Genomic DNA, 27,574 nt, shown 5'->3' with positions numbered 1-27,574 from the left:
TTTAAAAAGTCATACATTTTACTTTTTGAAACCGATACCGATAATTTCCGATATTACATTTTAAAGCATTTATCGGCCGTCCGATATTATCGGACATCTCTTCATATTACATATTTTTCCACCCCATTTTTTTCCCCCATTTCCATACATTTTTGAAAAAGCTCCATGGAAGTGAAGTGAATTATATTTATATAGCGCTTTTCTCTTGTAACTCAAAGCGCTTTACATAGTGAAACCCAATATCTAAGTTACATTTAAACCAGTGTGGATGGCACTGGGAGCAGGTGGGTAAAGTGTCTTGCCCAAGGACACGACAGCAGTGACTAGGATGGCGGAAGCGGGAATCGAACCTGGAACCCTCAAGTTGCTGGCACGGCCACTCTACCAACCGAGCCACCAGGGTGCCGCTAAAAAGCCGCAGGTGTCTCTAGAGCCGAGGCATTCTGACCCCCAGTTTAGTTAATCACAAGTGCCTCAAAGGGCTTCACAAACCACAACGACGTCCCCTGACCTGAACCCAAATGAGCTGAAACGCGATACGAATACAGCAGTTTTGATATCGTCCCCTCCTTTTTCCTCCAGCAGTGTTGTTCCCAGACTGGGCCTACAAGCCATCCTGGTCTCCGGGCTCCAGGCAGGTCCAGCTGTGGCACTTCCTGCTAGAGCTGCTGCGCCGCGGCGAGGGCGGAGCCATCGGTTGGGGCAGTGAGTGGGGCGAGTTCGTCATCCGCGACCCCGAGAGACTGGCCAGGCTGTGGGGAGAGAGGAAGGGCAAACCCCACATGAACTACGACAAGCTGAGTCGCGCACTCAGGTAGACCGACGACAACCATCCTTCGCCTTGTTATTGAGTTTGATTGATTGTTATTGACACATATAGATATTACTACAACAAGCGCATCCTGCACAAGACCAAAGGCAAGAGGTTCACGTACAAGTTCAACTTCAGCAAACTCATCCTGGTCAACTACGCGGCTCACCTGCCTCCACCTTGTCATCAGGTCATCATCACCTCATCTCAAAAAAACCTCACAGACGCTGCAGCTTCAGTTGACTAAAATAGTACAAATATCTCTCAATATAATGCACTGCAAACTACAAGTTGTTATTATGAGTAGAGATGTCCGATAATATCGGACTCCCGACATTATCGGACGATAAATGCTTTAAAATGTAATATCGGAAATTATCGGTATCGGTATCAAAAAGTACAATTTATGACTTTTTAAAACGCCGCTGTGTACACGGACGTAGGAAGAAGTACAGAGCATCTTTGCGTGCCGGCCCAATCACATAATATCTACGGCTTTTCACATACACAAGTGAATGACAGCCATACAGGTCACACTGAGGGTGGCCGTATAAACAACTTTAACACTGTTACAAATATGCGCCACACTGTGAACCCACACCAAACAAGAATGACAAACACATTTCGGGAGAACATCCGCACCGTAACACAACAGAACAAATACCCAGAACCCCTTGCAGCACTAACTCTTCCGGGACGCTACAATATACACCCCCCGCTGCCCCCTACCTCAACCCCGTCGCCCCGCCCCCAACCCCGCCCACCTCAACCTCCTCATGTTCTCTCAGGGAGAGCATGTCCCAAATTCCAAGCTGCTGTTTTGAGGCATGTTAAAAAAAAACAATGCGCTTTGTGACTTCAATAATAAATATGGCAGTGCCATGTTGGCACTTTTTTCCATAACTTGAGTTGATTTATTTTGGAAAACCTTGTTACATTGTTTAATGCATCCAGCGGGGCATCACAACAAAATTAGGCATAATAATGTGTTAATTCCACGACTGTATATATCGGTATCGGTTGATATCGGAATCGGTAATTAAGAGTTGGACAATATCGGGATATCGGCAAAAAATCCATTATCGGACATCTCTAATTATGAGCATGCAATTCTAATCTGGATCGGCACCACATTGTCGGGACTTGATCAAAAATAGGACTCAGATGCAGAGGTGGAGAACAATCCGGCAGGCTTTTATTTTGAAATGTTCCACTTTTCACCTCTTGAGTCAGGGAAATAAAACAACGGCTATAAACTTTAACTGCAGTAACCTTACCATATATAAACATTCAATAAAACATGGTTTACGACTGATTTGGTGCGACAAAAACTAATCAGAAGCGCTAATAATGGATATTATAAAAACTATTGTTGTCCCGATACCAATGTTTTTGTACCGGTACCAAAATTATTTTGATGCTTTTCTGTATTTTTCGGTACTTTTCTAAATAAAGGGAACCACAAAAAATTACATTATTGGCTTTATTTGAACAAAAAATCTTAGGGTACATTAAACATATTTTTCTTATTGCAAGTTTGTCCTTAAATAAAATAGTGAACATACAAGACAACTTGTCTTTTAGTAGTAAGTAAACAAAGGCTCCTAATTTAGACGTATGCAGTAACATATAGTGTCATTTTCTATTCTATTATTTTGTCAACATTATTAAAGCCAGGTGGTAGAAAATGAATTATTAATATACTTGTTAATTTACTGTTAATATCTGCTTACTTTCTCTTTTCACATGTTCTATCTACACTTATGTTAAAATGTAATAATCACTTATTCTTCTGTTGTTTGGATGCTTTACATTAGTTTTGGATGATACCACAAATTTGGGTATCAATCCGATACCAAGTCGTTACAGGATCATACATTGGTCATATTCAAAGTCCTCATGTGTCCAGGGACATATTTCCTGAGTTTATAAACATAATATAAATTTTTTTTAAACGAAAGAAGATGTTGTGGTGGCAGACCTTTACTTTTCAGAGGCGGTATAGTACTGAATATGATTAATTAGTATCGCCGTACTATACTAATACCGGTATACCGTACAACCCTAATAGAAACACATATTATTCGTCACATTCAGAGCAGCCATCTTTGAAGTCAACTCGGGGGTGGTGAGAATGCGCCGACTTTCTGAGTATACTTGGGGTGTAACGGTTCGTGTATTTGTATTGAACCGTTTCGGTACGGGGGTGTCGGTTCGGTTCGGAGGTGTACCGAACGAGTTTCCACAAGGACATATTAAGTAGCGTAACGCACGTTGTGTAGACAATGCACACTGAGGCGCAACACACGGCATGCTAGCAGCTAACGGGCTACGATAGACTGACCATACGTCCTCTTTTCACCGGACATGTCCTCTTTTGCGGAGCTGTCAGGGCGGAGTTTCTTAAATGCCTCAAATGTCCGGCATTTTGAGTTAGGGTTGCGTGTATTTTCAATTTACGTTCAGGGTTAAGAAGGGGTTAAAAACAAAACAAATTGTGCGCGCAGCAGAATTCTTGAGGGAGGGGCAGAGACAGAGAGAGAGAGAAAGAGTTATGATAAACGCGCATGCGTTACCAGGCTCTGCTTTTTATCAATAGATTTATCAGATTTAATTTTTTATCTATAGCAGGGGTGTCAAAAGTGTGCCCCGGAGGCCATTTGTGGCCCACAGTTAATGTTTTAAAGGCCCACGGCACATTCTAAAAATACTATTAAAATAAACAAAAACATAACAAAAGTGAAATAAAAAAAGCTTAAAGGTTAAATGTAATTTAGAAAAAGTTGCAATGTTGACTAATAAAACAAAGCTGTTTTTTTTTCTTTCAAACTGCTCAAAACATAATATTGAATCAAAATCAATGTTATTATGAATTATTGACCTGTCAAATATTCCATTAAGAAAAATATTTTTGGTGGAAGATTTTGCAAATTTGGTAAATAAATAACCCAAAAATGTAAAGTATATTTTGTTGTTTTTTTACTATACCGAAAATGAACCTCTAAACTGAGGTACGTACCGAACCGACATTTTTGAGTACCGTTACACCCCTAGAGCAGTGGTTCTCAACCTTTTTTCAGTGATGTACCCCCCTGTGAACATTTTTTTAATTCAAGTACCCCCTAATCAGAGCAAAGCATTTTGGTTGAGATAAAGAAGTAAAATACAGCACTATGTCATCATTTTCTGATTTATTAAATTGTATAACAGTGCAAAATTAATAAATAATAACTTGTTGAAAAATAAACAAGTGATTCAATTATAAATATGTCCACAAAAAAATCTAGCTGTCAACACTGAATATTGCATTGTTGCATTGTAATGAATGGAATAGCCTACTTGATTTGATGTTCAATTTATGAACTTACATTCATATTTTGTTGAGGTATTATTCAAGAAATATATTTCTAAAGGATTTTTGAATTGTTGCTATTTTTAGAATATTTAAAAAAAAATCTCACGTACCCCTTGGCATACCTTCAAGTACCCCCGTTTGAGAACCACTGCCCTAGAGTATAGGAAATTGGACCTCGAGGGGTGTTCCAGTTGAAACTCCCGACTGGAAACTCGGAAAATCCGACTTCCCAGTACAAATGGAATGCATCGTTAACCCAATGTAGATGCTCTAATAATGTAGTATTATAATAATGATGTATCATTATGATTATTACTTATAATAATCATATGAATCAGCTAATATCTACCTTACACTATGAAGTAAAGGGAAAACTCGTGTGAATAATGACAGGCTGTATGATTATTAAAATTCACATTATGGTTACTTTGTAATACATTTTTCGGCACTATTTTGTAAACAAACTAAAAAAATACAACCCAAACCCAAAAAACTGAACTTAAAAAATACAAGTAAAACAACACTAAATAATTCAAACTGGGGGGGTTAATTATGAATCGGTTAGTTAAGTTTTCATAATTTAAGATTAAGATTAAGATGAGTTTATTTCAAAGGGGACAATGCAATCTCATAAAACACATTTACTACACTTGGTTAAAAAAAGCCAGAATTAGCCAGAAGGCTAGTTTTCATCTGTAGTCCCCTGGCCATGATGTAAAAAAGGCACTAAAATTACAATTTCAAGTGAAAAGAAAAAGAAAAAAAGCTCACAATTCATATACGATATAATAAAAAAATAAAATACAACATCACAACATTTATCATAGCATCAAAACAGGCCCTACCTTTGTTCTCTTTTTTGACTCATTTCAAACCTTTTCCAATGTTCCACACAACAAAACAAGAAAAGTATGCATGATTCCTGCTGATATCTTATTGCATCAATATCGTTATCGCATTGAAAATGGAAAAGGTTGTATGGGGACAGCCCTAGTTTTTATTCTGTAACACTTTAGTATGGGGATCATATTCTAAGTAACAAAGACTTAATTTAGAGTTATTTGGACACTAGGGGAACATATTCTAAGTAACAAACACTTTAGGGTTAGGGTTAGGGTTAGAGATGTCCGATAATGGCTTTTTTGCCGATATTCCGATATTGTCCAACTCTTAATTACCGATTCCGATATCAACCGAACCCGATATATATAGTCGTGGAATTAACACATTATTATGCCTAATTTTGTTGTGATGCCCCGGTGGATGCATTAAACAATGTAACAAGGTTTTCCAAAATAAATCAACTCAATTTATGGAAAAAAAATGCCAACATGGCACTGCCATATTTATTATTGAAGTCACAAAGTGCATTGTTTTTTTTAACATGCCTCAAAACAGCAACTTGGAATTTGGGACATGCGTATCTAGGGTGTATATTGTAGCGTCCCAGAAGAGTTAGTGCTGCAAGGGGTTCTGGGTATTTGTTCTGTTGCGTTTATGTTGTGTTACGGTGCGGATGTTCTCCCGAAATGTGTTTGTCATTCTTGTTTGGTGTGGGTTCACAGTGAGGCGCATATTTGTAACAGTGTTAAAGTTGTTTATACGGCCACCCTCAGTGTGACCTGTATGGCTGTTGACCATTCACTTGTGTGTGTGTGTGTGTGTGTGTGTGAAAAGCCGTAGATATTATTTGACTGGGCCGGCACGCTAAGGAAGTGCCTTTAAGGTTTATTGGCGCTCTGTACTTCTCCCTACGTCCGTGTACACAGCGGCGTTTTAAAAAGTCATAAATTGTACTTTTGGAAACCGATACCGATAATTTTCAATATTACATTTTAAAGCATTTATCGTCCGATAATATCGGCAGTCCGATATTATCGGACATCCCTAGTTAGAGTTATTGTAGTTTTGTGATTTGTTATGTAAGAACAGACCATATTAATTAAGTGGTATTAAAGTGAGAATCATATACAACAACTTCCTTACTTAGTACTAATAAGCAATCATTCTGAGGTTATTGAGGGAAGACTCTTAGTTAATGGCTTACTGGTTGTTTAATAAGACCATGCAGAATAAGGCATTAATAAGTACCTAATAATGACTAATTAAAAGCTAATATGTTACTAATTTGCATGTTAATAAATAACTAATTAATCCCCATACTGAAGTGTTACCTTTTATTCCTGTAAAATGTGATTTTTTTTCTGTACACATTTTTGCATTGACGCTCATTAGAAATGAAAATTCATCTTTTTATGGGTAAAATATATTTGAAAAAATCTTAATTCATCTTCCAGCTGCTCCACAGCAACCAGTGTGGTCTTCCTCTGGGTGGGACTACTGCATCAGCCATGGACAGAGGTATACCATATAAACACTCTGCATCACCAAAAATAATTTCATTTTGACCGACGGAGGTCTCACTCTGCTCGTCATGACAGCGGTCCAGGACCGGCCTCACCACCTCTTCCTCCCGTGCTGCCTCCCCAACCCCATTCCATCGCCGCAGCTTCTCCACGCCCCCTCACACTTCAACTTAGGAGGAGCCTGCAGGCCCCCCGGCTTGCACCCTATGGCCTCCTTGGCCCTCCACGCCAACGCCTGGCCGGGCAAAGGTCACGTGGTGGAGTGGGACGCGGACCAACTCACTTGGAGGCTGTTTGGCGGAAGACAGCAAGGCGAGGAGGAAAGGCTATGAAGGACAGATAGGAAGAAGGATATCACTGCAACAGAAGGGATGGAAAACACTTTTATTTTTGTAGATTGCTGCAATAGTTTTATGTTCTGTGGTTGAATTTAGGCAGATGTTTTATTTATGTATGTTGCAGTCACAGTGAGACTGCACTTGTAAACAACAAACAACACGGCACTTGCTGGGTTTGAGTTAATCAAGTATTTAACTGACATTACCTTGCTCTCTCTGTGTTACGTATCCCTCGCATAGGCGCCGATCTACATTTCTGCCAGTGGGTGTATTAGTGTTGTCTCGATACCAATATTTTGGTACTGGTACCGGTACCAAAAGTATTTCGGTACTTTTCAGTACTTTTCTAAATAAAGGGGAACACAAAAAATTTCATTATTGGCTTTATTTTAAGAAAAAAAATCTTAGGGTACATTAAACATATGTTTCTTATTGCAAGTTTGTCCTTAAATAAAATAGTGAACATACAAGACAACTTGTCTTTTAGTAGTAAGTAAACAAACAAAGGCTCTTAATTTAATCTGCTGGCATATGCAGTAACATATCGTGTCATTTTCCATTCTATTATTTTGTCAACATTATTAAGGACAAGTGGTAGAAAATTAATTATTAATCTACTTGTTCATTTACTGTTAATATCTGCTTACTTTCTGTTTCAACATGTTCTATCTACACTTCTGTTAAAATGTCATAATCACTTATTCTTCTGTTGTTTGATACTTTACATTAGTTTTGGATGTTACCACAAATTTGGGTATCAATCCGATACCAAGTTGTTACAGGATCATACATTGGGGCGGCATGGCGTAGTGGGTAGAGCAACCGTGCCAGAAACCTGAGGGTTGCAGGTTCGCTCCCCGCCTCTTACCATCCAAAAATCGCTGCCGTTGTGTCCTTGGGCGGGACACTTCACCCTTTGCCCCCGGTGCCACTCACACCGGTGAATTGAATGATGAATGATAGGTGGTGGTCGGAGGGGCCGTTGGCGCAAAATTGCAGCCACGCTTCCGTCAGTCTACCCCAGGGCAGCTGTGGCTATGAAAGTAGCTTACCACCACCAGGTGTGAATGATTGATGGGTTCTACATGTAAAAGCGACTTTGGGTACTTAGAAAAGCGCTATATAAATCCCAGTTATTATTACATTGGTCATATTCAAAGTCCTCATGTGTCCAGGGACATATTTCCAGAGTTTATAAACATAATATACATTTTTTAAAAACGAAAGAAGATTTTGTGATGTTAAAAAATATCGATGTAATCATAGTAGTATCGACTAGATACGCTATTGTCCGTGGTATCATTACAGTGGATGTCAGGTGTAGATCCACCAATGGCGTTTGTTTACATTTTGACGCCGGTGAGCTACGGTGTGTAGTAAAACATGTTTAGCTATTCCTCGTCCTGCAGGGATGATAATATATATATATATATATATATATATGTGTGTATATCTGGGATGATACTATATATATATATATATTTACACAGTGTGTATATATATATATATATATATATATATATATATATATATATATATTTATATATTTACACAGTGTGTGTGTATATATATATATATATATATATGTATATATATATTGGAGTGTTGGAGTGTGTATCCTTAGGATGAGTACTTAGGTTACAGACTATGTTGGTATATACATATCAAATATGTACTTACACAAAACCACACATAACAAAAGAGGAGAAAAAACAAAATTATATATATATATATATATATATATATATATATATATATATATATATATCAATCTCCATCCATCCATCCATTTTCTACCGCTTATTCCCTTTGGGGTCGCGGGGGGCGCTGGAGCCTATCTCAGCTACAATCGGGCGGAAGGCGGGGTACACCCTGGACAAGTCAATCTATCAATGTTTATTTATAAAGCCCTAAATCACAAGTGTCTCAAAGGGCTATATATATATATATATATCCATCCATCCATCCATTTTCTACCGCTTATTCCCTTCGGGGTCGCGGGGGGTGCTGGAGCCTATCTCAGCTACAATCGGGCGGAAGGCGGGGTACACCCTAGACAAGTCGCCACCTCTCATCGCAGGGCCAACACAGATAGACATAGACTCTTTTGTTTTGTGTGTGTATATATATATATATACACGTATATGTATATGTATATGTATATATATATATATATATATATATATATATATATATATGTATATTTACACAAAAAATATATATAAATATATATATATATATATATATATATATATATTTACACAAAACCACATGCGATGAGCTGGCGACTTGTCCAGGGTGTACACCGCCTTCTGCCCGAATGCAGCTGAGATAGGCTCCAACCCCAAAAGGGGCAAGCGGTAGAAAAATGGATGGATGGATGTATATTTATATTTATTTATATTTTTTCTTTTTCTCCCCTCTTTTGTTATGTGTGGTTTTGTGTAAATACATATTTGATATGTATATACCGGGGGTCAGCAACCCGCGGCTCTTTAGCGCCGCCCTGGTGGCTCCCTGGAGCATTTTTAAAAAAGGATTGAAAATGGAAAAAGATGGGTGGGGAAATATTTTTGCTGTTTTAGTATGTTTTATGTTTGAGGACAAACATGACACAAACCTTCCCAATTGTTAGAAAGCCCACTGTTTAATATGTGTGTGTGTATGCTTCACTGATGAGAGTATTTGGTGAACATCGTTTTGTCCTACTAATTTCAGCGGTTCTTGAACTCATCATAGTGTGGACTGTGACGCAACAGTTTGTTTACATGAAAAATCTTCCACTCCTCATTTGTCTCATTTTGTCCACCAAACATTTTATGCTGTGCGTGAATGCACAAAAGTGCGCTTGGTTGATGTTATTGACTTGTTGGAGTGCTAATCAGACATATTTGGTCAGTGCGCGACTGCAAACTAATCAATGCTAACATGCTATTTAGGCTAGCTGTATGTACAAATTGCATCATTATGCCTCATTTGTAGCTATATTTGAGCTAATTTAATATCCTTTACTTTTATCTTCTTTGTATATAATTTAGTTTTGCATGTCACATGACACAATATCTGTATGTTATATTGGCTGCATTTCAGATAGTTGTTTGTGTGCCCTGTTGTTCCAGACCACAGCAAACGTTACCCAGCTTGCCAAAGGTTGAAACAAATCTATTAAAAGAATTGACAGCCTGCCGCTTCCTTTAACTTAGACACACACATCTAAACCTTAATTTGGCCATTAAAAGCCAGTCATTTCCAGGAGTTATCTCACCTTCTGATTTACTAATGGTTTTCAATGTTGTAAAAATGTGTAGAATAAATATTACATTTCAACATTTCTGTCAACAAAGATTTGCTTCAGCCTGCGACACGCAGTCATTTTTAGGGATGTCAGATAATATCGGCCGGCCAATAAATGCGTTAAAATGTAATATCGGAAGTGATCGGTATCGTTTTTTTTTATTATCGGTATCGTTTTTTTTTTTTTAATTCAATCAACATAAAAAACACAAGATACAATTAGTGCACCAACCCAAAAAACCTCCCTCCCCCATTTACACTCATTCACACTCATTCACACAAAAGGGTTGTTTCTTTCCGTTATTAATATTCTGGTTCCTACATTATATATCAATATATATCAATACAGTCTGCAAGGGATACAGTCCATAAGCACACATGATTGTGGTCCACTAATAGTACTAACCTTTAACAGTTAATTTTACTCATTTTCATTAATTACTAGTTTCTATGTGACTGTTTTTATATTGGTTTACTTTCTTTTTTATTCAAGAAAATGTTTTTAATTTATTCATCTTGTTTTATTATTATTTTTTTTTAAGTACCTTATCTTCACCATACCTGGTTGTCCAAATTAGGCATAATAATGTGTTAATTCCACGACTGTATATATCGGTTGATATCGGTATCGGTAATTAAAGAGTTGGACAATATCGGGATATCGGCAAAAAGCCATTATCGGACATCCCTAGTCATTTTGACAGTAGGCTATTATAGCTAATATAGACTCTTACATCATGTGTTGCCTTCATTATAACACTTATATACGGCGTTTCACTTTTTGTGGCTCCGGACAGATTTGTTTTTTTGTATTTTTGGTCCAATATGGCTCTTTTAAGGTTTTGGGTTGCCGACCCCTGGTATATACCAATAACATAGTCTGTAACCGAAGTACTCATCCTGAGTATACATACTCCAGTACAGTAGATGGCGGTATGCACTTATAACGTTGGTTGCGACCCGCCATAAAATGTAGAAGAAGAAGAAGAAAAAGAAGCGGAAGCTCTTTGAGGAAGTTGTCATTTTGGCGCCGAATACACCGTAGCTGATTCGTCCAAAACCTAGCGCGGGAGTTGTTGGTCCGTGGGTGTTTTATTTTGGATTTATGTGCCGTCAGAAGACATAAAAGTCTGTATTATTGTATTCGTTTAATCGTCTGTGTAAGGAAGGGTTTGACGACATCAACATGCAGCGCAGCATCGCGTAAGTAGTGACGACATGTTGGCTTGTTTGCTGCGTCTAATGTTAGCTGCTAGCGTGGAGGTGCGGTGCCTTCTTTTGAAGTTAGCTTTAATTTAAGCATCTATAATATGTTTTTGTGGGTTTAATTTGCTCGGTTTGGTGTTATTGTGCTTGTCACTGCAGCTGAACGTCTCTATATGCTTGCCAACTTTTCCTCTAAACACAGGGGTCGGCTACCCAAAACCTTAAAAGAACCATATTGGACCAAAAATACAAAAAACTAATCTGTCTGGAACCGCAAAAAATGAAAATCCTTATATAAGTTTTATAATGAAGGCAACACAAGACGTAAGTGTCTATATACGCTATAATAGCCTACTATCAAAATGACTGTCGCAGGCTGAAGCAAATCCTTGTTGACAGAAATGTTGAAATTTGATATTTATTCTACACATTTTTGCAACATTAGAAACCATTAGTAAATCAGAGGCTACTCAGAAGGTGAGATAACTCCTGGAAATTACTGCCTTTTAATGGCCAAAGGTATAGATGTGTGTGTCCGAGTTAAAGGAAACGGCAGGCTATCTTCTTTTCATAGATTTATTACAATCTTTGCAAGCTGGGTAACGTTTGCTGTGGTCTGGAACAAAATGGCAAACAAACAACTACCTGAAATGCAGCCATTATTACATACAGATAATGTGTCATGAGTAGAGATGTCCGATAATGTTTTTTTTTGCCGATATTGTCCAACTCTTAATTACCGATTCCGATACCAACCGATACCGATATATATACAGTCGTGGAATTAACACATTATTATGCCTAATTTTGTTGTGATGCCCCGCTGGATGCATTAAACAATGTAACAAGGTTTTCCAAAATAAATCAACTCAAGTTATGGAAAAAAAATGCCAACATGGCACTGCCATATTTATTATTGAAGTCACAAAGTGCATGATTTTTTTTTTAACATGCCTCAAAACAGCAGCTTGGAATTTGGGACATACTCTCCCTGAGAGAGCATGAGGAGGTTGGGGGGGCGGGGTTGAGGTGGGTAGGGGGTAGCGGGGGTGTATATTGTAGCGTCCCGGAAGAGTTAGTGCTGCAAGGGGTTCTGGGTATTTGTTCTGTTGTGTTACGGTGCGGATGTTCTCCCGAAATGTGTTTGTCATTGTGGGTTCACAGTGTGGCGCATATTTGTAACAGTGTTAAAGTTGTTTATACGGCCACCCTCAATGTGACCTGTATGTCTGTTGACACATTCACGTGTGTATGTGAAAAGCCGTAGATATTATGTGATTGGGTCGCCACGCAAAGGCAGTGCCTTTAAGGTTTATTGGCGCTCTGTACTTCTCCCTACGTCCGTGTACACAGCGGCGTTTTAAAAAGTCATACATTTTACTTTTTGAAACCGATACCGATCATTTTGAAACCGATACCGATAATTTCCCATATTACATTTTAAAGCATTTATCGGCTGATATTATCGGACATCCCTAGTCCCTATTATGCAAAACCAACTTTTCTTACCTATTGATACCTGCTGTTGCGTATTTGGGATCAGCATAAGTCCTGAAAATTTGAAATGTAAACCATGGAGGAATTGCGGAGATGTTTACAAACCAATCTTGCCGTCCTTCATACTTCCACTAAACGAGCCGTGTGGAATTTGCTTAACCTTTCATGTTTTTCACACTGAAGACGTCGCTGGATTATCCATGTGTTAATGCATTTACCCAAACTGCTTTTGTGTGTACCGTATTTTCCGCACCATAAGCCGCCCCGTGTTATAAGCCGCGCCTTCAATGAACGGCATATTTCAAAACTTTGTCCACCTATAAGCCGCCCCGTGTTATAAGCCGCATCTAACTGCGCTACAGGGAATGTCAAAAAAACAGTCAGATAGGTCAGTTAAACTTTAATAATATATTAAAAACCAGCGTTCTAACAACTCTGTTCACTCCCAAAATGTACGGTAATGTGCAAATGTGCAATCACAAACATAGTAAAATTCAAAATAGTGCAGAGCAATAGCAATAACTTAATGTTGCTCGAACGTTAATGTCACAACACACAAAATAAACATAAAGCTCACTTTCTGAAGTTATTCTTCATTCATAAATCCCTCGAATTCTTCTCCTACGGTGTCCGAATTAAAAAGTTGGGCGAATACGGATCCAAAATGGCCGGCTCCGTCTCGTCGAAGTCATCAAAGTCAGTGTCGCTGTTGTTTTTCCAGCAGTTCCGTGAATCCTGCCTTCCGGAAAGCTCGGACCACAGTTGAGACCGAAATATCCGCCCAGGCATTTACGATCCACTGGCAGATGTTGGCGTATGTCGTCCGGCGCTGTCTCCCTGTCTTAGTGAATGTGTGTTCGCCTTCGGTCATCCATTGTTCCGACGCCGTTCGCAGTCATGCTTTAAATGCCTTGTTGACACCAATATCGAGCGGTTGGAGTTCTTTGGTTAATCCACCCGGAATGACGGCGAGTGTTGTATTTGTGTACTTCACTTGTTTTTTGACACCATCTGTGATGTGGGCGCGCATGGAGTCGTATATCAACATGGACGGAGCTGCGTGAAAAAAGCCACCCGGCCTCTTCGCGTAAACTTCCCTTAACCACTCGCTCATCTTTTCTTCATCCATCCATCCCTTCGAGTTAGCTTTTATGATGACGCCGGCTGGAAAGTTCTCTTTTGGCAAGGTCTTCCTTTTGAATATCACCATGGGTGGAAGTTTCTGGCCATTAGCATGGCAAGCTAGAACCACAGTGTGTCGCTTAGTAGGAGCCATTTTGTGGTCTTTACAGATGTAAACACACAAAGGAAATGAAACGTAATACCCGCGCGCTTCTTCTTCTATGGGGGCGGGTGCTTACCTTGGCGGTTGCTTGCGTAGAAGAAGAAGCACTTCCTCTTCTACGGGGAAAAAAGATGGCGGCTGTTTACTGTAGTTGCGAGACCTAAACTTTATGAAAATGAATCTTAATATTAATCCATATATAAAGCGCACCGGGTTATAAGCCGCACTGTCAGCTTTTGAGTAAATTTGTGGTTTTTAGGTGCGGCTAATAGTGCGGAAAATACGGTAGTCCAAAGCTGTAGTAAATAAGCTCCTTCTTTTTCGCTATTCTCTTGTGGGGCAAACTGGCTCGTACATGCACATGCATTCTCCGCTCTTGCCATTTCTAATACAAAGTACCGTATAGTTCAAACTTATATCTGTCAGCAAACTCGCTATGGAAGTGCTAAAAACTACAACAAAGATGGCGGGGAAAAGACACTGTCGAAGTGGCATCCATCCATTTTCCGGCTTTTTCCTCTCATGTTCGCAGGGGGGGCTAGAGCCTAAAACCCTTAATCATTAAGTGTGGCAGCTTTTATCTTACCATGGTACGGTGCCCTAATTAATTACATGTAGGGGAAACCCTGACAACTATTCAGTATAATGGTTGGCTCTCATACCGCCAGCTTAATGCTAACATACATTCATTTTTTTTCATTTATTTATTTATTTCAGGCAATGACATAAAAAAAAAAAAAAAAAATTAAAAAAAAGGACAAAGTTGACAACACATAATAATATAAATTAATATAGTGCAAAAGGTAATGTATAGTATGTAATGCATGATTGTCCAGTTTTGCCTGAAATGGAGTGGGAAGAAGATAATTTATTTAATCCCATCCCCAGTTCTCCATTCAGTGATTATTCCCATGAGTTTTACTGTTACTTAGTTTAAGGATTATAATACAAATGTTGTATCATAGTGGCATTACCACAGGTAACAATAATTATTACACTGTAACAATAATTTGTATCAACAATGTAGGAAGAATGAATATACCAACAATGGTAATAGACAACATAGCAATAATGGTAAGGAAACACATGTTAACACTTTGAGACAGAGTACAACAGCAGGTCAAATTAAAGACCCTCATCTCTATATTTGAACCAGGCCCGATGTTTGTATAATAGTTTAAATCGATTAATAGTTTGGCATTGCTTGTGTTGGAAATCCAGTTTGTTCCATAGTTTTAATCCGCATACAGACACACAAAAACGTTTACATTGGACAAGCCCAACGGAAATTAGCATGGTGATTGTTTGAAAACTTGTACACATGTTTAACAAATTATATTTTAGCAGAACTAAATTACAGGGTAATTCCATCTTCTTCTTTTTTTTTTAACTCTGCTTGGTTTAAAAACAAAATTTTTACTAACTACCAGAATATTTTTTCCTGGACTACATTTACACTGCAGGCCAAAGTGGCCAAAATCAGATTATTTTTTCCAGCTGACTGTTTACACTGCAAGTAACATGTGATCTAGGGATGTCCTGATCCGATATTTGGATCGGATTGGCCGCCGATATTTGCAAAAAAATGCGTATCGACAAGGCATGGGAAAATGCCGATCCAGATCCAGTTTAAAAAAAACTCTGGTCCGTGTTTTCCAACGCACCGATTTAAAATACATTCCACTTTTCTGCTGCTCCCTAATTTCCGTTCCGCATTTTCCAGCACACCTTCAACACATCCACAGGTCTGTGGATTCTCACGCAGTTGCTTTTAGCTGCTGGCATTGCACGACAGGCTCTTCTCACTCTTTTCTGTGTCTCCCTCTTACAGACAGGGAGCGCACCTTCTTACACACGTTACTTACTGTCACGTCATACGTCACATACGTATACGCCCTCTCCCAGCAGAGAGCGAGGTAGCAGCATGGCTAACGTTAGCTGTGATGCTAGTGCAGCCGCTAAGGTGCGCGCCTGCTTAAGCGTCCTCTGCGCACGGCAAATCTATGCCACGCACAAAATCAAATAAAAAAATAAGCGCATAACAATTTTCGACACACGGACACGACAGAGAAAACAGTTTTCGTCATCATTGTTCAAATATTGCAACGTCTGTCGAGACGCTTATCTCCATTCGGTGCCACACGCCCACACCATCAAAATGCCGAGGCAAACATTTCCACATCAACACCGTATGAAAAAAATTTTGATTTTTTTTTTTTTAGTTGTGATTTCCCTCTCTGCATGAAAGTTTAAAAGTAGCATATATTAATGCAGTATGAAGAATAATGTTTTAATGTAGACACATAGAATCATCATACTGCTGTGATTATATGCATCAAGTGTTCATTCAAGGCTGAGGCAAAATATCGAGATATATATCGTGTATCGCAATATGGCCTTAAAATATCGCAATATTAAAAAAAGGCCATATCGCCCAGCCCTAGTTCAATGATGCCATTTCTGTTTGTCATGTATAATTTTGTCTATTTTGTGTTTATCCTTGAATAAACAGGTCAGTTTCTTGTTACCAACCATTGTGTATTATTCAAACTCCCCTAATTCAGCTGGCTAGTTGTTATCAAGAGTACTAAAACCCTTTTCAACATGATTCTGACAACTAAGTAGGCTAAATAACTTAAAACTTTAATACATGCTCGGATAGGCCAGTATCGGTCAGTATCGGTATCGGTCAGTATCGGATCGGAAGTGCAAAAACAATATCGGTATCGGATCGGAAGTGCAAAAACCTGGATCGGGACATCCCTAATGTGATCTTGATCAGACTCCAGTATAAACGCGCCCCATTGTGGCCTCGGCGTCACTTGCATGCGTAGTTTGATAAAATGAAAACAAAGGAAGTTGACCGCGTTCCGTAAATACCGTAAACAAGGAAGTCGCTACGACTACAAAGTGAAGTAAAAGCCGCCACCATAGATATGGTCGACACACCTAAAAATTAGTGTTTTAACGTGAAAATAAATTAAAGAAATAGAATGTACAGATGCATATACAGTATATGATGTAATATATTTTGGAGGGTTCTATTCTTTTTATGGCTGTTAAGTAGAGGAGGCACGGACATCAGCGTGGATCAACAGTAGCTTTACTTTGGAGCGTTTAGACTGGCAAACAATATCTGATCTGTGTCACTTGAGGTCTAAAACATTTATTTTAGTGTTTCTTCAAACCAGAAAGTTGCCATTTGAAATGAGTATAGTTTTGACATGCCTGTTATCTGCTTTTCCCCCATACAATTCGGAAATGTATATTCTCTAAGACTGGGGATTCCATCATTTTGCGATGGGTTGTGCTGACTTTGGTCAGCTTTTTTTTCCTTCTCTTCTTTTTCCAGATCCTTCTTTCAGCCCAAGGCAAAGGACACGGATGTCCAGAAGAAAGCCAATGTTGAACCAGTGAAAAAGTAAGATGTTGTTTACATACCGCAAGTTCTGCCTGTTACCAATGTAACGGTAGTTTATCATTGTGCTCTGCAGTAGTGTACAACTGCACTGCATCACACTGAGAGATGTTACTATTTAACTTATATTTTAGGGTTGCAATGATTAATCTATTTAATTCATATTCTGTTGCTCTGACTAATCATTAACGAAAGTAAACAATAAAAATTGATAAAATCCATGGAGGCCCAGAACTTTAAATATGGGGACGTAGTTTCCGCACGGCCGTTGCAATAGAGTGCACATGCGAGCAGTGGTGTGTGGGTGCTGTGATCTGTGTGGCGGGAAACAGTAGATATTCTTTAATGAAAACATTTTATCAATGCATACATGTTAAAAGTGCAATTTCAATGCTGATTTTGCATTGTATTGCTCACAGTATATATAGGACATCAATCAATCAAAATGTATTTATATAGCCTTTAATCACAAGTGCCTCAAAGGGCTCCACGAACCACAATAACATCCTCGCATCTGAACCCATTTCCAGGCAAGAAAAAACTCAGAGAGAGACCTTGGGGTGTATCCCGGACGAGCCCCCAAATTGTTTACCATGAATTGATTAACGTGGACCCCAACTTAAACAAGTTGAAAAACTTATTCGGGTGTTACCATTTAGTGGTCAATTATACGGAATATGTACTGTACTGTGCAATCTACTAATAAAAGTTTCAATCAATCAAAACCCCCCTCCCTCGTTAGCTTAGCTGCTAGCTAGGTTGTTTCTTTCACCGAGTCGAGTTCTTGCTTGTTCTCGCTCAACTTGTGTTTCTTGTATAGTATAGTAAACTATAGTAAAGTTTAACATTGTAATTGTAATTTAAATGTAAACTTAAATACCAAGTTACGGTAAGTAAAACAAACAAATACAAATAAAATGTACTCTGTCAGCAACATTTTGCACTTCAGCAAAGATCACAATTACTATCAATAAAATAGGGTTTGTCTCTGTTAAGGAGGGGATGGGAGACCCTCAAATATACACAACGAAAACAATAAACAAAATGGCTAAATAAAGTTAATGATCACCAAAATGATCGGGCTTATTATTATTGTGGTATTATTGAATGTAGTCAAAAAGTACTTATACACACTCTACAATCTTTTAACCAAGTTGTATTTTTTGAATAACTAAAATAAAAAGCCACACAATACAGATATACTTTCTTGGCAGAGGAAACATCAAATATTGTTCTGGCTTCATAAGAACCATATTATTATTTGTGTGTTTAAATCTGTTTATCTTCTTCCATTTTAAATTGTAAAAGGTCATCAGTTGTGTAGCGGAACTTGTTTTTAAATGATGATATCGCTGACAATCACCCTCAATTAATCATAGCTGTCAAAATCGTGATCACGATTACCGGTACAATTCGATTAATTGTGCAGCCGTAATGTAGAGGGTCCCTAGCTAAATGACAGATAGTTAACAGTAATGGACCATTATTGGGTCCATATGATTCAATTTGTACACTCTTACATTAACATTGATAATATACATGGATATAAATGCCATTAAATAGGGTCTGTGGCTTCTCACTGCTCGAGCTGTAATAATACTTGTAAATATTCTCTTATAGGGGTTCCTGGCATATATTTTCAATTAGGGGTCTGTAGAGCTAATGAGTGTTAATTGAATAATACTTTTGCCGTGTAACTTGTATTGTAGCTTGCTACAATTCTCTGAGGATAGCTTTTCCTTTAGCTTAGCTACATTTAATCCAGAGTAACTAGTAGTTTAGTTTACAACATTTTCCAAGTAGCTCGCACGTCACTGATTTCATGACAAATAATACAATGTATTTATACGATTTTATCTGATTTTTTTTAGTTGTTTTATTTTTTGTCTTTTAACAAAGTAATTGTTTGGTCGTAATTGTGTGTAAACTACAGCATCTTTAATTGACTTGAGTATCCTAAACTAATCAGGGCTCTGTGAACTCTAATGTACTTTTAATCTGTTTTCATGACTCCTGACTTGATTTTATGGCTTTTGCTGCCGACTTAACTCCTCTTTGATGACTACGCTCTCTGAACGAGCTTGTAAATAAACAAATGTTATGGTATGCATGATGTGTGAACTCCAGGACTTTCAAAAGCCCTCTAAAGGTCCAGAATGGCGTCCAGGAAGCGGACTCGCCCGTCAAGAAGGTCGCAAAGCGCAGCCGGCAGATTTTTGACAGTGACGAAGACGAGGCGCCAACGATGAAAGAGCAAGTCAACACCAAGAAAAGGGAGCATAAAGTTTCAGAAAAGGTAAGAAAAAAGATTGTTACGTCCACACCTGCGTCACAGTACAATAAATTGATTCACACTTATAAACAGGATGATATATTTAAGGCGATTCCCACCCCGCTGTCTCCACCGCCGCCACCTGTAACTCCCGTCACGCCGGCCTCCTCCATGTCACCCAGCACCCCCAACTCCACGTCGCCCTCCCCTGGTACTGTTGTCAAGCGCAGGACAGGTCAGAAAATGGCGCACAATTTCATGATTTTTTTTTCAACGTTGTTGTTAATCAAAGCATCAGTACCTACCTACCTACATACATACACAAAATTATCATTTTTGCTGAGCAAGTTTACAACATTGTTTAATATTGTATGAAAAAACTGTATTTTGAAAATGTAACCCCTCCATTATTAGACATTTCACAACTTCTCTGCAGTTGAATAAATGAACAAGTCCTTGCAGCTATTTGAGGAAACACAAATTATTTTAAATTTGTTCTCTTTTTCGTAAATTTTTTACTGGATAACGTTATAATTGTAATAAAAAAAACACTTGACACCTGGTACCCTCTGCAGTTGAATAAATACAGTATAAATACATGTCTATTCAGAATAATACCCACTAATTAATAATATTGGACTATTTTTGGGGATATATATTTAAAATAATTAATGTTAATAATAGGGGTGTGGGAAAAAATCGATTCGAATTCGAATCGCGATTCTCAAGTTGTGCGATTCAGAATCGATTCTCATTTTGAAAAAAAAAAGATTTTTATTTATTTTATTTTTATTTTTTTAATTAATCAATCCAACAAAACAATACACAGCAATACCATAACAATGCAATCCAATTCCAAAACCAAACCCGACCCAGAACTCAGAACTGCAATAAACAGAGCAATTGAGAGGAGACACAAACACGACACAGAACAAACCAAAAGTAGTGAAACAAAAATGAATATTATCAACAACATTATCAATATTAGTTACAATTTCAACATAGCAGTGATTAAAAATCCCTCATTGACATTATCATTAGACATTTATAAGAAAAAAAAAAGAACAATAGTGTCACAGTGGCTTACACTTTCATCACATCTCATAAGCTTGACAACACACTGTGTCCAATATTTTCCCAAAGATAAAATAAGTCATATTTTTGGTTCATTTAATAGTTAAAACAAATTTACATTATTACAATCAGTTAATAAAACATTGTCCTTTACAATTATAAAAGCTTTTTACAAAAATCTACTACTCTGCTTGCATGTCAGCAGACTGGGGTACATCTGCTGAAATCCTACGTATTGAATGAATAGAGAATCGTTTTAAATCGGGAAAATATCGTTTTTAAATCGAGAATCGCGTTGAATCGAAAAAAATCGATTATGAATCGAATCGTGACCCAAGAATCGATATTGAATCGAATCGTGGGACACCCAAAGATTCGCAGCCCTACTAAATAATAACTAAATAATGAATACATATATTAATCAAATGTAATTTTAGCAACACCCCTAATAAATGTCTGAGCCTCAATAAATGCCCCAAGCCACTGTGAGGAAAGACTATTTATTTAAAAACAAATATATTTTCTGAAAAAAATTACTTACAATGGATGTCATTTAATTGTAAGACAGCAGTTATGGTGTTTAATTATTTTAGTATAGAATTATATTTTTGAAAATGAATTCCTGAGCCCTCGTGGATGCTGGGAGTACTCTGCTTTTAAGTAATTAAATGCTCTCAGGCAATACAATATATATTTTAAAACTAAATATATTTTCCTAAAATTTACTTAAAGTATCTGGTATTTGCAAAAAGAGAAAAAAATATGGCATTTGATATGTAACCATAGATATGTTTTTTTCTAAATAAATGCTTGACCTTTGACGCCCGATACTTGTTGAGTAATCAAATGCTCCCAGGCACCATGCAAGGAAAGACAATTTTATCATATTTTCATGTAGGGCTGCGCCTCACAATAAGAAGGTCCTGGGTGCGATCCCCGGGGTCGGGGTCTTTCTGTGTGGAGTTTGCATGTTCTCTCCGGGTACTCCGGCTTCCTCCGACCTCCAAAGATATGCACCTTGGGATAGGTTGATTGGCAACACTAAATTGGTGTGAATGTGGTCTGCCTATCTGTGTTGGCCCTGCGATGAGGTGGCGACTTGTCCAGGGTGTACCCCCCCTTCCGCCAGAATGCAGCTGGGATAAGCCCCCCCGCCCCCCATGTCCCCGACATGGACAAGCGGTAGAAAATAGGTTGAAGGATATTTCCATGTAATGTATTTGGTGTAAATAAACCCTGACCCCAAATAGATGTGTAGTACTTTCTGCTCATAAGTAAATAAACACCCTTGTTAAATACAGTATGCAGAAATACTAGGGATGTAACGGTATTTTAGGTACCGCGGTTTAAAAGTCTTCACAATAATGCCGTGATGTGTGATGGTATCAAACGAAAGCTTGGTGAGTATAGTTTTTTTCTGGCCCCACAGCGTGGGCCGGGTCTGATAATAAACTACATCTCTCAGAATCCTCTGAGCAGCGCAGGAATGGTAAGGTGGGGGCGTGGAACACTATAAGTAGGAAGTGAAGTGTGCTAGTAGTAGATAAAAGGAATTGTTTTTTTGGACATTTCCTGAAAAATGTCATCAATATCCGTCCATAACAGTTTGAGTTATGTTGCTAACAAACAAACTGGCAAAAACACTTTGGTGGAGGTAAGAAAGTCTGCGTTCCGCAAAGCGCGCCACTTTTGTCTTGACCGTTTCCAGGGCGACACTTAGCCAGCCAATCAGGGCGCAACGATTGGAAGAAAATCACCCCAAAAACTGTACACCGCGGGAAATACGAGTACACTTAAAAAAAACCTACTTGATAAATCCTCAATCCATCCATCCATTTTCTACCTATTGTCTCTCTTGATGTTGCGGGGGGCTTTAGCCTAGCCACCTGCACTAAGGCAAAAGGCTGGGTACACCTCATAAACTGTCACCCAGAAAAGATATTTGAAGCCAGCGAAGCTAAATATCAGTTTGTGAGGTATTTACATTATTAAAAGTTAAATTATTAGTTAACTTTTCTGTGAAACAGCATTTTCAAAACTGATATAAAAATTTACTTTGTGGAGGATACAGCTTCTCATGAAATAAAAGTTGAAAACACTAGTCAACATTATTGTTTTACACTTGTTTCCCTGGATGTTTACACTGTCACTTTAAAGACTAAGTAATTTCTTTTAAATATTTGATTGAAACAGTACATGTTTCTGCACAGTTCTTTGCACTTAAAAAAAATGTTTGTAGTAATAAATATGATTAAAACATCCATCCATCCATCCATTTTCTACCGCTAGTCCCGTTTGGGGTTGCGGGGGGTGCTGGAGCCTATCTCAGCTGCATTCGGGCGGAAGGCGGGGTACACCCTGGACAAGTCGCCATCTCATCGCAGGGCCAACACAGATAGACAGACAACATTTACACTCACATTCACACACTAGGGCCAATTTAGTGTTGCCAATCAACCTGTCCCCGGGTGCATGTCTTTGGAGGTGGGAGGAAGCCGGAGTACCCGAAGGGAACCCACGCAGTCATGGGGAGAACATGCAAACTCCACACAGAAAGATCCCGAGCACAGGATCGAACCCAGGACCTTCGTATTGTGAGGCAGTTGCACTGACCCTTGTACCAGCGTGCTGCCCATGATTAAAAAAACAAAACATTTGAGCATTATATTTGTGTTTAATTACATTAAGTGTGTTTATCCTAAACATTCCTGCCACTTTATTTTACACATTATATACACATTTTTAAGTCATTTTTGGACACATACCACGATAATATTGTATTCTGGGCTTAATTGTGTGATATTGTACCGTAAGATTTTGATACCGTTACATCCCGAGGAAATACTGTATTTTTTAATAGATCTGGATAAAGATGCAAAGCCAGATTTTTTTGTCCACAGGCATTAGAACATGATGTAACTTAAAGGGGAACTGCACTTTTTTTGGAATTTTCAAAGACATGATGGATGAATTTTGTTTTAATGCATTCTAAATATTAAAAAAAACCTTAAATAAAAGTCCCCTTACAATGGAGCCAATGGTAAGTCCTCTATTTCGCCCATTAAATCCGAATAAATAACCTTCCACAAAGCGCCAACAATACTCAATTTACATTTCGTGACTTGAATATTAACAAAGTATTAGTGATATTGTTATTATAAGCGCCAACGCAGACAAACTATTTGTAATGGCTCCGTGATCACTTCTGTGTGTTCCTATGTTTACATCGAGTGGTCTGTTGTTTCCTCGCTTACCTGCGCCATGTACGTTTATTGTAGGTCATAAATCATGCATCTGACCTGGAAGATAGATGGCTGAGGATGTAGTCCGACAAGTTTGTACAGTTTAACAGCCATTTAGGACTCGGAACTGGCGAGAACTACACAAAAAGACGCTTGGCCTCGCCCACATCTTGTTTTTTTTACAAGTATTCTGAATCATTTTTCATCTAAACGTAAATATATGAACATCCTAGCAGTCGGCATCCTAATGACAGCCGACATTGCACAGTAAGTGAGCAGTAATCAGTGATGAAGAAAAAAAAAAGCAAACATTGTGATGAGATTTTGAAATGAGCGTATGCTTAAGCGTATGCTTAAAATTCTCAAAATACGTAAATATTAAGTTGTATTATAAATCTGCCTGTTACTACATTACATATATACTTACATCATGTATATAAAACCCTAATGGGGGTGTTTGGATGTGTTTTAAGGGCTTTATAGGCAGAGTTGAGCCACTCACATAGGCTCCATTGTAAGCAGACTTTTGATTGCATTTATTTAATATTTAGAATGCATTAAAATGAAATAACATCCATCAACATGTGTTTCACAATGATTGTGAACGGTAGGTAAAATTCCCCAAAAAAGTGCCGTTCCCCTTTAATTGACAAAAATCTTACTAAGACAAGAAATGTTTTTGTGTTTTTATCATTATCAGTGCACAGCTTCCAAAAAACGGTGAGGAAAAAATGGTCTTTTCAATCTGTTTTTGCCCCATTAATGATCCTAAGCGTTGCCGGGCACATTTATGCCGCCTGCACTGAACATAAAGTAGAATGGTTAAGGTCCCCTAAGTGGAGTGTCTTGTATTTTTAATGGCTCAGCATAAATGCAGAAAGAGAATTTTCACTCCAAAGTGTGTCTGCTGATTCCTTCCTCTGACTTTTGCAGCCCGTTATTTGATGCCTGCTGTGTCTTTTAAGAGCAGCGTGTTGCCACATGCTGGAAAACATTCAAGTAGTGTTGTAATTTAGGCATAGATTGTCTGCTGTAAAGCGCAGGGCTCATGTGGGTTTCTGCCATGTTGTTGCTGGAGCTCATCTGAATAAAAGTTCCTCGAGGTAACTTTTAGTGTCCAGTGACACATGAATACAATGCAATTAAAATAGTTTTTCACTGCCGACACATGAGAAAAGTGTCCTTTCAGTAGGGGTGTAACGGTACACAAAAATTTTGGTTCGGTACGTACCTCGGTACAGTAAGAAAACAACAAAATCAGGGCTGCATCAACTAATCGATTAAATCAATTAAAATTGATTATAAAAATAGTTGGCGATTAATTTAGTCATCGGTTCGTTTGATCTATGCTATGCGCATGCGCAGAAAATCCTCTTTTTAAATTTTTTTTAATTTTAAATTTTTTTATAAACCTTTATTTATAAACTGCAACATTTACAAACAGCTGAGAAACAATAATCAAAATAAGTATGGTGCCAGAATGCTGTTTTTTTCCAATAAAATACCGGAAAGGATAGAAATGTAGTTTGTCTCTTTTATCCGATTATTAATCGATTAATCAAAGTAATAATCACAGATTAAACAATTATCAAATTAGTTGTTAGTTGCAGCCCTAAACAAAATATACATTTTTGGGTTATTTATTTACCAAATTTGCAAAATCTTCCACCAAAAATATTTTTCTTACTGGAATATTTGATGTGAAGTAATCTGAACTTTGTCAATAATTCATAATAACTTTGATTTTGATTCAATATTATGTTTTTGAGCAATGACAGTTTGAAAGAAAAAAAAAACAGCTTTGTTTTATTAGTCAACATTGCAACTTTTTCTAAATTACATTTAACCTTTAAGCTTTTTTATTTCACTTTTGTTATGTTTTTGTTTATTTTAATAGTATTTTAAGGATGTGCCGTGGGCCTTTAAAACATTAGCAGTGGGCCGCAAATGGCCTCCGGGGCACACTTTTGACACCCCTGGTATAGATAATAAAAAATAAAATCTGATAAATCTATGGATAAAAAGCAGAGCCTGGCGACACATGCGCGTTTATCATAACTCTCTCGCTCTCACTGTCTCTGCCCCTCACGAATGCTGCTGCGCGCACAATTTGTTTTGTTTTTAGCCCCTTCTTAACCCTGAACGTACATTGAAAATACACGCAATCCTCACTTAAAATGCCGGACATTTGAGGAATTTGAGAAACTCCGCCCTGACAGCTTCACAAAAGAGGACATGTCCGGTGAAAAGAGGACGTATGGTCAGTCTATCGTAGCCCGTTAGCTGCTAGCATGCCGTGAGTTGTGCCTCGGTGTGCATTGTTTACACAACGAACGTTATGCTACTTAATATGTCCTTGTGGAAACTCGTTCGGTACACCTCCGAACCGAACCGACACCCCCGTACCGAAATGGTTCAATACAAATACACGTACCGTTACACCCCTACCTTTCAGTATACCAATACACCATAACACACATACACCTTTTTGTCCTCACTGTGTCCATTCTGATTGTATCCTCGTGCCTACAGCTAGGAAGACGTTACCCAAGAGGAAGCTTGACGAGAGCCTCAACGACAACCAGGAAGATGGCGCGGAAACCAAGGCAGCGAAGGGTCAGCAAAGCAAACGAGCCCGTGTGGGGGACGACGCAGGTGAGCCCTCGGTGCTTGACTGCTTTGAGCCTCATTGCACAGCTGTTCTACATCTCTTTATTGTTTTATTGTTAGTTTTACCTAACTTTTACCTTGCGGTTTGCATGTAGGCTACACGGTCAGGAGATATGGGTTCAAATCTCCGTTTGGACTTGTCCGTGTGGAGTTTGCATGTTCTACCTGTGCGTGAGTGGGTTTTCCCCGGGCACATCGGCTTTCTTTTTCTTTAGTTTATTTCGAACATGAACACACTTACAGTATAATACACCACACAGTTTCATATCATTTCACTTTACATCATGTCCGAAAAGGAGTAGGAAGAAGCAAAGCTTATTTAATCCTACCCCTTTCCCACTTCAGAGTGTTTACCAATATATATAATCATTTACTGACCTTTTTATAATAAAATAACATCTGTGAATTAGTATACACAGCAGTTTTGTAATATGTAGTTAATTAATTCAGTCATTATTAACATACTGAGATGAAGAATATCTTATTTCAACCTTATTTATAAATAAGGTTGAAAGTATTTCTCATAATTCTTCTTCTTTGTACTTTGTAAGCACTATTATTTTGAACAACCTCTTAAACTGGATCATATCAGTACAATGTTTAACTTCTTTACTTAATCCATTCCATAATTTAATTCCACATACTGATATGCTAAAGATTCTAAGTGTTGTACGTGCATACAAATGTTTTAAATTAGATTTTCCTCTAAGGTTATATTTCTCCTCTTTAGTTGAGAAGAATTGTTG

General features: G+C 38.1%; 2 protein-coding genes across 4 annotated transcripts in view; both read left to right on the top strand.

Annotated features, from left to right (window-relative positions):
* Positions 1–7,226, top strand: part of LOC133619004 (uncharacterized) — a 34,093-nt gene extending 26,867 nt beyond the window's left edge. Inside the window, exons 6-9 of the mRNA XM_061979869.2 lie at positions 583–814; positions 881–1,001; positions 6,464–6,527; positions 6,608–7,226. Coding sequence (XP_061835853.1) covers positions 583–814; positions 881–1,001; positions 6,464–6,527; positions 6,608–6,864 — 674 coding nt within the window. The 3' untranslated portion in view covers positions 6,865–7,226. The remainder of the gene's footprint in view (positions 1–582; positions 815–880; positions 1,002–6,463; positions 6,528–6,607) is intronic.
* Positions 7,227–11,158: 3,932 nt separating this feature from the next.
* The window catches only part of lig1 (ligase I, DNA, ATP-dependent), an 80,286-nt gene continuing 63,870 nt past the window's right edge, over positions 11,159–27,574 (top strand). The window contains exons 1-5 of one of the 3 annotated variants that reach the window (XM_061979010.1): positions 11,159–11,367; positions 17,505–17,573; positions 19,710–19,866; positions 19,936–20,077; positions 26,691–26,813. In XM_061979010.1, the coding sequence (XP_061834994.1) occupies positions 11,351–11,367; positions 17,505–17,573; positions 19,710–19,866; positions 19,936–20,077; positions 26,691–26,813 (508 nt within the window). In that variant the 5' untranslated portion in view covers positions 11,159–11,350. Of the gene's footprint in view, positions 11,368–17,504; positions 17,574–19,697; positions 19,867–19,935; positions 20,078–26,690; positions 26,814–27,574 lie in introns of all 3 variants that reach the window. The other 2 variants (XM_061979011.1, XM_061979009.1) reach the window with 2 other exon arrangements.

Source organism: Nerophis lumbriciformis, linkage group LG19 (genome assembly GCF_033978685.3).
Source record: "Nerophis lumbriciformis linkage group LG19, RoL_Nlum_v2.1, whole genome shotgun sequence".
In the NCBI taxonomy this organism is placed as follows: Eukaryota; Metazoa; Chordata; class Actinopteri; order Syngnathiformes; family Syngnathidae; genus Nerophis; species Nerophis lumbriciformis.
This window is presented reverse-complemented; position numbering and strand designations above follow the sequence as displayed.